General features: G+C 49.5%; 1 protein-coding gene across 1 annotated transcript; it reads right to left on the bottom strand.

The window, feature by feature from the left end:
* Positions 1-818: 818 nt before the first annotated feature.
* Positions 819-10,978, bottom strand: LOC148091203 (polyunsaturated fatty acid lipoxygenase ALOX12-like). Its single transcript, XM_087826474.1, has 14 exons — positions 10,844-10,978; positions 10,126-10,327; positions 8,298-8,379; positions 8,052-8,174; positions 7,852-7,955; positions 7,440-7,600; positions 6,768-6,911; positions 5,977-6,186; positions 3,757-3,843; positions 3,352-3,521; positions 2,731-2,852; positions 1,421-1,521; positions 1,124-1,294; positions 819-998 (listed from the first exon to the last, which is right to left on the bottom strand). Exons 1-14 carry the CDS (start codon positions 10,976-10,978, stop codon positions 819-821), a joined length of 1,992 nt encoding a protein of 663 aa, XP_087682600.1.
* Positions 10,979-11,252: the final 274 nt, after the last annotated feature.

Consider the following 11,252-nt stretch of genomic DNA (forward strand, 5'->3'; position numbering starts at 1 on the left):
TTATTCATGAACACAGATGTGAAATATGTAGAGAAAACTAAGCAAATTGAATTCACAACGCCTAAAACAACTCAGTGTATATTTTTCAAAATGCAAACTTGCTTTAAGATTAAAAAAAATTAAATAGATACAAAGCAATTCCAATAAAAATCATATGAGATTTTATTTCTGAAACTAGAAAAGCTGATCCTAATATTATTAAGGAAGGTGAGAGGCCCAAGGAAAGACAAAGCACCTCTAAAAAACAAATTGGAAGAATATTTGATCAAGTGGCAGCCTCTGTTAAGTATAAAGCTGTAGTTGTTATGTGAGTGTGGTATAACTACTGGACAGCTAAGAACTATTCTCATTCATAGAAAGCTACATGATTTATGTCAGCATTATTTTAAATAAACAGTGCTGTAGTAACTGATTATCCAGATCAGAAAAAAAAAAAAATGGAATTGACTTCTCTCTCCCACTGTATTAAAAAAGTAGTTCCACCACTAAGACAAATTTTTAAATCACTTGTGTCAATGATAATATAATGTCATTATATATGATTTCATGATAAATGGAGAAGGCAAAATTTCCAGGGGAAAGAAAATGTGCCATGAGTAGACAGTTGATTTCTCTAAGGGTGTTTGTTTCAAGTTAAAAGTCATTGTATTAGGAAAACGAAGTAAGGACAGTGCTTCATGCTAGTGAGATATTTAGGTAGGGAACTCAAGAGGAGAAAATAGAATCATAGCAACTCAGACCATGGAAAAAGTAAATATCAGGGGAAAATGTTAACCACGGTGGTGGCCTAGAGTATTTGAAGGGTGAACAATTTGGGCTCAGATAGTGACACTGCTCTCTATGAGGCTGGGCTTCAGGTATTCATAGGGAAGCTCTAGCTGCTCATTCCGGGCCACAATTTCCCTTTCCAGGTTCTCCAGATCTGTCTGAAAGTGTCTTAAAACAGCCTTGGGCTCAGGACCTGAGAAATACTCTTCTTTGTGATGCCCGAGGGGTACCTGAAGCAGAAGGAAAGGATAATCATCTTCTAGTTCTGAGAAACAGGGACCCAAACTCCAGTCCCTCACCCTAAAGTCTCCTTGTCAGTCTTCATTCCCTCAGGGTTTGAGAGGTCCCCACTCACCATGTCAGGCTGGGGCCGGCTCAGGAGCCATGTGGTGGCCATTTGAATACAGGACTGCCAGACGTTAGGTAGTGAGCCCATCACTGTGGCCATTGTGACATCTTCTTTGGTGGTGGGTGGGGGCATCCGCATTGAGCATGGCCCATTAGGGACCCAGGCAAACCAGTCGTACTGGGGGAGGAAGAATCTGGAGTCACTCAGAAACTCTGATTCAGGACCCTAGACCCCAACTCTCCCTCAGGTATCCCCTCGCCCAGATGCTTTCTCTCAGAGACCCAGGCTTTCAGGTGTCCATACCTGGCCCATGTTGACAGCTGCATGCTGGGCAGAGCACCTGAAGATGCACATGGTAAGGAAATGACACAGCTGGGCCCGCGAATGGAAGGAGACAGGGAAACCTAGAGAGAGAAAAACAAAGTTTAGAAACTAGAGTCCCAAAGGAGATAAGGAAATAAATGCTGATTCTTGGCATGTCCATATATTAGAATTAATGACTGTTCATTCTTCATTTACTCAAAAAGTATTGAGCTACTATGTACCAGATACTTTATAGGCATTGGGAATGTGCTGGTGGGCAAAACAGGCTGTGGTAGGAAAGAACGATCATAAACAGAATAACTAAGTAAGATTACACACACTGAGTTAGTGATAAGAATATAAGCAAGCCTGATGGACAGAACTAAGAAGGATTACAGTAATTTTGGTCCTGGAAGGGCTGACGAGGTGCTGTTGGGTGGATGGGGAAGGGACAGCCCCAATACTCGGAGGTAAGACTCCTCTCCACAGTGGGGTGTGGCTTAGTGATGTGTGTACCCCCAGGGCCTGGTTATAAGAAACAGCTCACAGCTCCTGCCTATAGGTATCCCACGGAGGGAGTGGGTGGATTCAAGGTATTGGTGTGAAGCGTGAAGGGGGAAGGAGCTAAAGGCTGATTCGAAACAGTCCGGCCGGCCTATGTGTAGTAGAGAGAGGACTGTGCATCTAGGAAGAGCCCAAGAAAGGCTGTTTCTTCATTATGCATAAAAAAAGCGGTTGGGGACCTGAAGGTAGTTCACTGGTGAGGGGGGCACTTTCGTCGAAGAAACTTAGTCTCAAGGATCATGGTGCTGAGTTTGGGTTTAAGTCAAAATATACACAGTATTGAGGCCACGTCTAGAAATGACCTTGCACTGTGGCAGGTGTGCAGGATGCCTGGATCCTTTGTGTGGACAGGAGCAGGAAGGAGGAAAAGGGAGGGACACTAGGGTGGGCTGCCATGGGCTGTGGTGGGAACAAGCTCTTCACATATCCTTAGGTAAGAAAATAGACAACCCTAGAGAGAGCCCTTCAGGGCCTGGGCACATTCCTCACTGCCTGTGGTTCTGGTGTTATTGGGCCCCATGGCAGGTTAGAGGCATCTGTGAAAAGGCGTGGGGTTCTCTGAGTAGGACACTCCTTGAGTTTCTAGAATTGTCCCGAGTCTTAGGAGGTGCAATGGGATCTAGATGCCTCTGTGTGGAGGGACAGGGGGTGATGTGGTGTTGTGGTCATGCTCCAGAAGGACATGGCTGACAAGGGGCTCTGAGCAGAATGTCTGAGGAGCTCTGTTCTCTGGGGAGAGATCTCACCTCGGTCCTGGGCCTGGCACAGCCCCACCACAGTGATATCCTGACACCAGGCCTGCAGCTCAGGGTCCCCTCTCACGATGTCATCCCCGTGGTAGAAAAGGTGGACGATCCCTTCCACGTACCTGCCCAGAGGAGAAGGGAAGCTGAGCACCTTGAGAGTAGAAGGCTGTAGCCTCTGACCACTGCTCCTTTTCTGTGGCCTCTGTCCCACTGACCCTCACTGTATATGGGGACATATCTTACAAGACTTGCCTTTTGTGACATCCCCTAGTTCTTTCAAAATACTAGTTTCGAAAGGAAGAAAATGTGGATCATTAGTTTCAAGAATTCCATACACATGGTTGATAGTCACTCTTTGTAACAAAATCCCTGATTCCACCAGGTCCCATGGTTTTACCCACCCACCCAACTCTGCCTGCTGACACTATTTCAGTCTCCCCATCTTTAGACCCCACCCACTGTCCCCATGCTCTTCCTTCTCTCTCCCAGGATTGAGTCCTCTGCTCCTCCTGTCTGGACCTTCTGTTTCATGTTCCTTTGGCCCAATGCTGACCTCAGCCCAAAGCCCCATTCTCACTGTCCCCAATGCCCCTCCATTTCTCAGCTCCCACTCTCACCCACCGGGCAATGATGTCCCAGAGCCGTAGAGCATCATGGGCATAGAGGGCACTTGGGATTCCCAGCAGGCCGCGGTCAGCCAGATCGTCAGGAGCACAGAGGGAGCGGTAGGTCAGCTGAGCCATGGCCCGACGGGTCAACTGCACATGGCCCCCTCCACCTGTGCCCCATGCCTGTGCCAATGGAAATGACAGGTCTTGAGGGGAGAAACAGAGCTGGAGAACATGGTATACTATATGAAGGGGTCAGATGTGGGCTCTTCAGATTTAATGACATTGGGATAAAAAAACAGGTCTCCTGGTTTCAAGGGTCAGGAAATTCATACAAGGTGGCCTGGAATCTTGAAAGTGACAGGAGGCCATGCAGAGTTGGATGGTTAGGTGGCCCCACACTCCATTACCGCCTTACCTTATCAAATATACCTCCATCTGAGATGACTTGGGTCCGAGCCCTTGTGTTGACCTCCAAGGTGTAGCGGATGTGTGGGATCAGGAGCTGGGTAGAGCAGGTTAGAGGGGGTGGTTTATAGAGGACATGCTTGGGTCCTTCTTATTTAGGGAGTGGCACTCAGCATGGTGACTTTCCTCCTGATGCTTTCCTCCCTGCTAGTGCATTTGCAGGGTGGTTTCTTTCTGCTTCTCTGCTCTTAGTCTCAGGTTCTCCTTTTGCCCTGTGACTTGAGTTTTGGAGTCTGACTGACCAGGATTTTAATCTACACTTTGCCTCTTACTTTGATACTTGTCCAAGATAATAAGCCCTCTAAGTGTCCTTCTGTTTATCTGTTTATAGGGGATGACCCTATTCCCATCACGGGCGCTGTGGTGATGCTTATGTGTACAGTGCCTGAGTGCTCAGTACACTGCCCAGCACACAGACATCCTTGAATAGTGGCCGTTATCATTACCTTTATTATTTCCACCTTGAGGACAGGTGTCCTTTGAAAATCAGCCCTTTAACTTTTGATATTTTTAAATAAATTTTCTATCATAAATATCTTTGTAGTTTAAACTAGCCTTCCTATTAATTTTCAAAGCTGTTCCTCCAAACTCTAGTTGTTTTAATCTCGCATTTTAACAATTTTGGATTGGGGGTAGGGTAGTTTTAGAATTAAAGGAACCATATTGATCCATTTTCTTTATCAGCAAATGGGCTTTGTCAAATCTCTTCCCACCACCAATTAAGCACTGTTAACTTCTCCTGCTTTCCCTTGACCATAAAAAAAAGGCCATCTAATCCTCGGGTGCAGGTCCTTTTGTATTAGACAATTTTGTCTTTGTCCTGAGTTGTTATGGTGAGGGAAGACAGGTGTAGAGGGGCTGAGGAAGGGGGATTTTGAAGTGTAAAGGTGGGTTTAACCACTAAGACACACCGATGATGGTGATGCAAAGGCCTCAGGAAGTCAATCAAATCCAAGAGCAAGGAATTCCGTTAGTGTCTACCTCGTCTATGTTACCCCAGAATCCAAAGGGGTCACTGCTAGCAGTGGACAGGTTTGGAGATAAGGGTGGAGACTCCTCAAAGAAACACAATTCAGTTGTTCTCCCTATTATATACTCATGTATCTTGCTACCACTTCAAACTCTATGGACCTAAAACTGAACATCCCATCTTTGACCTCAAATTGGCTTCTTCTGACTGTATTGTTTCTGACAATTGCTCTGGTTCATAAGCCTCTATCATTTTTTTCTCCTGCTGCTATGTGTGAAGGGTCATCAAGATTTCAAAAACACTTTTAAGCAAGCACAAGTCTATTTTTGCTGCCTTCTGGCTAGCAATCAGTTCTAGGCTCACTGTTTTATAAAATTACAGTATTTCTGGATCAGTACAATGGTATCTACTGATGGACTCCTAGTTGTTGCAGCAGCTCAGGCCTCTGAGCGCTCTCTCCAGTCTTGCACCCAGGCATGCTGCAACTGCTATTTCCTCTCCTCACAAAGTCTTTGCATTTTCCTTCCATTTATCTCACTACCATGTCATGCACCTTTCATTGGGCAGATTAAATAACCACTTGGGCTGTTCTTTTATTTCTTTGATCTTCTACTTAATGATTCCTAAGTTGTGGTGGAACATTCTCCATCAAAGATATGGTGTTTATTGCTTTCTCTCTTGATTTCAAACTCTTATTTCCAGATCCTATTCTCTGGTTATTTTTGGTGTGTACCATTTGTCTTGCCAGTTCCATGCTAACTCCCTGAAAGGAGAGCAATACTTTTGTTCATCAAATTATACTCCTACTGGACGCCGGACTCTGCTGGAGAATGTCAGAGCTGCCCTTACATAAGTGCTGAAGGTATGCTAAGTGACTTGACTTAATACAATGGATGGGGTCTCTCTGTACTATTTTTAAAACTGCATGAGAATCTATGATTATCTCAAAATAAAGATGCTTTGAACATTAGGAATAAAGCTAAAAGGTTTAGGGTCCTGACACAATCATCTCCTCTTCTCCATTTACAAACTGCTATAAAATTTTTTTATTACAATAACGGACACACGTTCAACTGGAAGAAGCTTTGTTAACATGTTCCCAAACAGATGGCTTAGGCTTTTAAAATCCTAGAGAGTCGTTGTGTTGTTTCCTTTCTCTGGAATGTGAGTGAGGTGGGACTTGGAGGGTAGGGGATGTACCTTGAAGACAGGGTGCAGTCCTGGGAGGCACCGCATGGTGGCCACAGCAATGACCTCAGCCAGCAGATGAGTGTTCAGAATGTGATACTGGAGCGCATGCAGATGGAAATCTGAACTTCGGACCCAGGTCTTTGCCAGGAGCCAGGCAAGTGGAGGATCTGAGGGCAGGAACAGTGGTGGGGTGGGGGAGCTGGGGTTGGGAGGCTGGATCTGCAATAAAGAGGAATTAAACATTCACTGACCTCATCAAATCTTAGACACTATGCTTAGCATTGTGTGGGAAACGCTGCTGACTAGATTATTGCCTCCCAGGGGGTCATAATCTACTAGGAGGAATGAGGCCCCTTCCACTCATCCTCTCACTAGCAGGGGGAAGAGCGCAGTGTGACTTCGAGAAACCTGACCAGGGTGTGAGTTAGGATGGTAGGGTAGGAAAGAGAAATTTGAAATTTGAGATAACTGATGGTTCTCATCATTGGATTGATAAAAACAGATTAAAACTAAGGGAGAAAAGATGTCTGAGAAAGAAGGGATATTCCACAGATTCAAAGGTCAGAAAGACATTGAGTAGCCTGAGGGTGGGAACCAACAGAGACCATTATGACTCTCAAAAGGTAATTTCGGGTGAGCAGTGAGCAGGCTGTGAGGTAGAAAGGAGAGGCTGGAGACAAGGACAGGTCTCACTGAGTGAGGCAGGGGTGGGGGACAGGAGCCAGCTGTCCTTGTCCCTGGGCAGAGGTTGGGGTTGAACACAGAGCAGTGTTGGGAGGGGGGTGCCCAGGTTAGCTCACCTGGATGACCATGGGCAGCAGCTTCCCACTGGGCTCCATCCTCAGCATGACGAGGGGGGCAGCCAGGTACTGCTGCTCTCCTTGGATCACATTGGCTGGAATTCCATCCAGCAGGATGAAGTCAGCCTCAAACAGGGAACCCTTCTGGGGAAAGAAGGGATGTATCCATGGTTAGAGGGACAGGGCAAAGGGGAAGAAATGGAAAGACATTCAGTCTCATTTCTTGCCATTATCCTACATCCCTCCCAGAGTCCCAGGGGCAGAACTAAAGGAAGCACCAGAGCATCAAGTTCAAGTCCTCTCACTTTACAGAGAAGGTTAGGACCCCATGAAAGGAGTCTTCCCTAGAGACATGGGGCTTGTCTGTGGCAGAGGTAGTTTTAGGATTAGACACGCCAGTTGATTCTCTGTCACAGGTATGCCAGTCTCCCCTTTTCTGGTTGTCCAAGCTCCTTCCCCAGCATTCCTGAAGGTCTACATTATTGGCTGTATCCAGCCTTCATGCTGTTCTCTACATACTTTATCATCTGTAGGTTTTTCCAGCAGAGGACTTGCACCCAGGAACAGTTGGTTACCACAGCCTCCCTTCCCTGACACCTTTGATTCCTTCCCTTCAGCACTTCACCTCCCCCCAAAGACAAAGTGAAGACAATAGAGGGCTGGAGGGCGTACCTGGAGTTCTTTCTCCAACTGGGCCCCAAGCTCCTCCATCCCCGAGGGCAGCACCAGCCGGGAGGGCAGAGAGGTGGAGCGTCTCAGCAGCATGGGGTTGGCGCCATTGAGGAACTGGTAGCCAAAGAGCTCATCATCCTGCCAGCGCTGCTGAACCTTCCCTGAGGGTCAGGGAGGAGGGGAGGAGGAGGGTGTTCACCACAACCCCATGTCCCTCTCCTCCAGGCTACCCCAGGGATTTAGTCACATGACTCCTCCATACCCAGCCCACAGATTTTCATTCATGAGGCCTCTGTGAGATCCCCACGTATAAGTCCTCTTTTGGCAAGTAGTTTTGGGGACTGTGGAGTGTGACAGATAGCTCATTAAAAGGACCATCAAGGTGTTATGGAGACCTGGGGAAACCACTGACCAGCCAGGACAGTCTTTTGTCCCCAGAAGATCTGATCAAAATCTTCCAGGCTGTCCCATGACCTCAGGAGGGTGGAAACATATTTCAGGGCAGTCTCCATCATCCTAGAACAGGTGTCAAGGACATAACAACCATCAATTTACCAAATCCTACCTGTTTCTGGGTGCACCAGCCCCAACCCACTCTGACCATTTCCTCACCCTGCATTCACTGTCCATTCATAGTCCAGCCTCTTCTTCTCATGGAATCTCATATTTGGAGGTAGATCATCCACACTACCTGCAGCTAATGTCAGGGGGAGCCCTTCCTTCCAGGTGGCCCAGCTAGGAGACAGGAATTAAGGTTATGGAAGGGGGTAGAAGACAGTGATGGGTAGGAAGTAGGGGGTAGAAGTCAGTGATGGATGAAGTTGTCAGGGAGGGGATGTGAACTGGGAGGGTGGTCACCAGTAGATTTGCTGTCTTTCCTCCAGTTCCTTTTTTCGATGCTTCTGGAACACATCCAAGGTATTGCTTCCCGGCAGGCGAGCTAGGGAGACATTAAGGCATTTGACATCAATGCTTTCTCCAGTGCCATGCTATGCCCTGGCTTCTTCCAATCTCCTGTTTCTTTCTTTTTAATTTTATTGTTGACAGTAATACAGATGTCCCCGTAACCCCCTCCCTCTACCCACCTCCTCCCAGCCCCTGCCCCACCCCAGGCCTTTACTACATTATTGTCTGCATCCATTGATTAAGCGTGCATGTATATAAGTTCTTTGCTTAATCTCTGCTTGCCCCCTCGGCACCAGGGTCTGTCCAGCTGTTCCATGCGTTCATGCCTCTGCGTGTATGTTGTTCATCAGTTTATTGTGTTGGTTAGATCCCACTTATAAGTGAGATCCTGTGATACTTGACTTTCTCTGACTGGCTTACTTCACTCAGCATAATATTGTTCAGGTCAATCAATGCTGTCCCAAAGGGCAAAAAAATCCTTCTTTTTTACAGCTGTATAGTATTGCATGGTATAAATGTACCACACCTTTTTAATCCACTCATCTGCTGATTAGCACTTGGGCTATTTCCAGATCTTGACTATTATAAATAATGCTGCTACGATAATAGAGATGCATATATTCTTTCTGAAAGGTGTTTCCGGATTATTAGGATATATTGCAAACACTGGGGAGCACAATCTCCTGTTTCTTAATTGTATGGCATCATACTCTTTTGCCTTTTTCTCTGTCTCTCCTGCTTAATTCTCTATTCATTCATCTTCATACACTCCCCTTTCTTGATTTCACCAATCTCAGATCTCACATTTGTCCTGAGAGAAAAATCCATTTTTGACACCCTATCATAACCCTTAACTCACATTTATCTATCTGTCCCAGTTCTTCATTATCTATAAATTTCATTCTTAATCAGCTGAAATGTCCACACATATCCTACATTATCCCATATTACTTAGTTAATTTCCACTGTCCAAGTCCTCCTCTGTCCACACCATAACCTGTTCTCCAAAATGACATATTTCAAGTCAGGGACACTTCCCTCTCTGACCTCCGCAACCTACACCATCACCGGGTCCCCGGGACAAGATGTTCCCTGTGTTCTGAGCTGAGGAACGGCCCCACTTGCTACCTTTTCCAGCTTCCTCTCAGCGATCCTCAGCGCCACATACCTACAGCTGGTAACCTGACTTTGTCCTGCCCTCCTTGCTTGTGCCTCAAAGACAGAGTTCACCTTTCCCTCCTTACCTGTCACTTCCCTCAACGTCTCTCCTACTTATTTCTAAGGTGACAGATGCCACGTTAGCTGTCCTCCTTCATGGGCACGACAGTGTGCTCCCCGCCCCACAGTTGCTTCCATGTTTCACAGCCAAGCCAGCTCCACCTCATGTCATTTATTGCTTCCCTTACCTGACTCCTGTCAGGGGTCACCCCCCATTTCATGTCCTAGCCTTACCTGTCCCTGCCCTAACTTGCTCCCAGTCACAGAGAGATCTCCTTTCCACTTGGCTTTGGCTCTTCTGTTTCCCAGCATTGCTGCACGCCCATGACCTGTGTCGCCTCCTTGGGAGGGGGGATCTGCACATCACTTAGTTCCCTCTCCAGCCCCCTTCCAGGCTTCTTAATCCTTTGTATAATTTCCCCCAGTTCCCGTCTTGTCCACTCTGGACCTGCTGAGCTCGCCCTTTCTCAAGCCCCTCGGGCCCTCCTCAGTGCTATCCCCTGCCTCCCCCAGCCCCCAGGCGCCCCAGCCCTGCACCCAGGTCCCCGAGGCAGCCTGTCACCTGTGCCCTCGGGCAGGCTCATCACGCCCTCGCCCTGCACCCAGCGGTAGCAGGGGAAGGCGGCCTCCTCGCCCGCGCCTGGGCCCTGCACCGTGATGCGGTCGCAGAACCACGCGTCGTCCACCAGGGAGTGGTGTTTGCGCAACTTCACGAACTGCAGTGGCCCCAGGTCCTCGGGGACATCGTGCTCAAACTCCTCCACCTGTGGGGACCAGGACCCCGTGACACTCAGTAGCGGGGACCCAGGAGGGGACGTCTGCTGGGGGTGCGGGGTCCTTTGTGGAGTCAGGTGACGAGGCCTCCAAGGAGGGCGCCGCCTCCTGCCAACACCTGCGGGCGGGTCTCCGACGCCCCATCGCACCGAGAGGACGAGGGACGCGGGGCGAGGCCCCAGGGTCTTGGGTTGAACCCGGAGCCTCGTCACCTGCCCCGTCCGCTGGCTGCGCTCTCCCCGCGCCCGCGCCCTCGGGGGGCCGTCCCCCTGAACCCAGGTTCCATAATGCCACCGCCCCGGGTCACTCGGGAACCGAGCGGAGGCTGCAAGGACCACGCTCGGGGAGGGAGGGATGAGCCCCTCCCTGGCCGGGCTCCGTCCCTCTCCCGCTGAGCCTGGCGCCCGGCTCCTGGAGGCCCCGCCGCCCCGTGCGCGCTGCTCCGCGCCCCGCCTCCCCGCCCGGCCCGGCCGCCGGGCATCGGGGTCCCCGCCGCACCCCCTGACCTGGCCCCGCGCCGGCCGCAGCCGCAGCTCCAGCTCCGCCTCCCCGCGCTCCCCGACCAGCCACAGCTGCACGCGGTTCAGCGACCCCGAGAAGAGCCAGGCGCCGGTGGCCACCCGGACGCGGTAGCGGCCCATGGCGGCAGGTGGGCGCCGAGGCGAGCGGGAGCCGGGCCTGCGACTCTCGGCTCCCCAGGGCCGCCGGCGTGAGTTCGGCACCTCAGGGCCAGTTCGGGCCTTTAAGAGGTGGCTGGGTCCCCGCCCTCCTCACAACTTTCAGGGTTCCCAGGTCTCCGCCCCAGACGAGGCCCAACCGGCGCTCAGCCAGGGCAACATAAATCTGCTTTCCTGAGCCAAACCCTCAAAAATGACTTGGCGCCCAGCTGGCGTGGGTCAGAGGATGAGCATCGAC

This window comes from Miniopterus natalensis, chromosome 17 (assembly GCF_054644295.1).
Source record: "Miniopterus natalensis isolate mMinNat1 chromosome 17, mMinNat1.hap1, whole genome shotgun sequence".
Taxonomy (NCBI): domain Eukaryota; kingdom Metazoa; phylum Chordata; class Mammalia; order Chiroptera; family Miniopteridae; genus Miniopterus; species Miniopterus natalensis.

Bases quoted from the DNA above. Each gene is read 5' to 3' on its own strand.
- LOC148091203 (XM_087826474.1), bottom strand. From the start codon at position 10,978: ATGGGCCGCTACCGCGTCCGGGTGGCCACCGGCGCCTGGCTCTTCTCG. The intron at 2,853-3,351 runs GTGGGTGAGAGT...TCCTCTGGGCAG, and splicing joins CTCTGGGACATCATTGCCCG to GTACGTGGAAGGGATCGTCC. The intron at 1,522-2,730 runs GTGAGATCTCTC...TTCTCTCTCTAG, and splicing joins GTGCCAGGCCCAGGACCGAG to GTTTCCCTGTCTCCTTCCAT.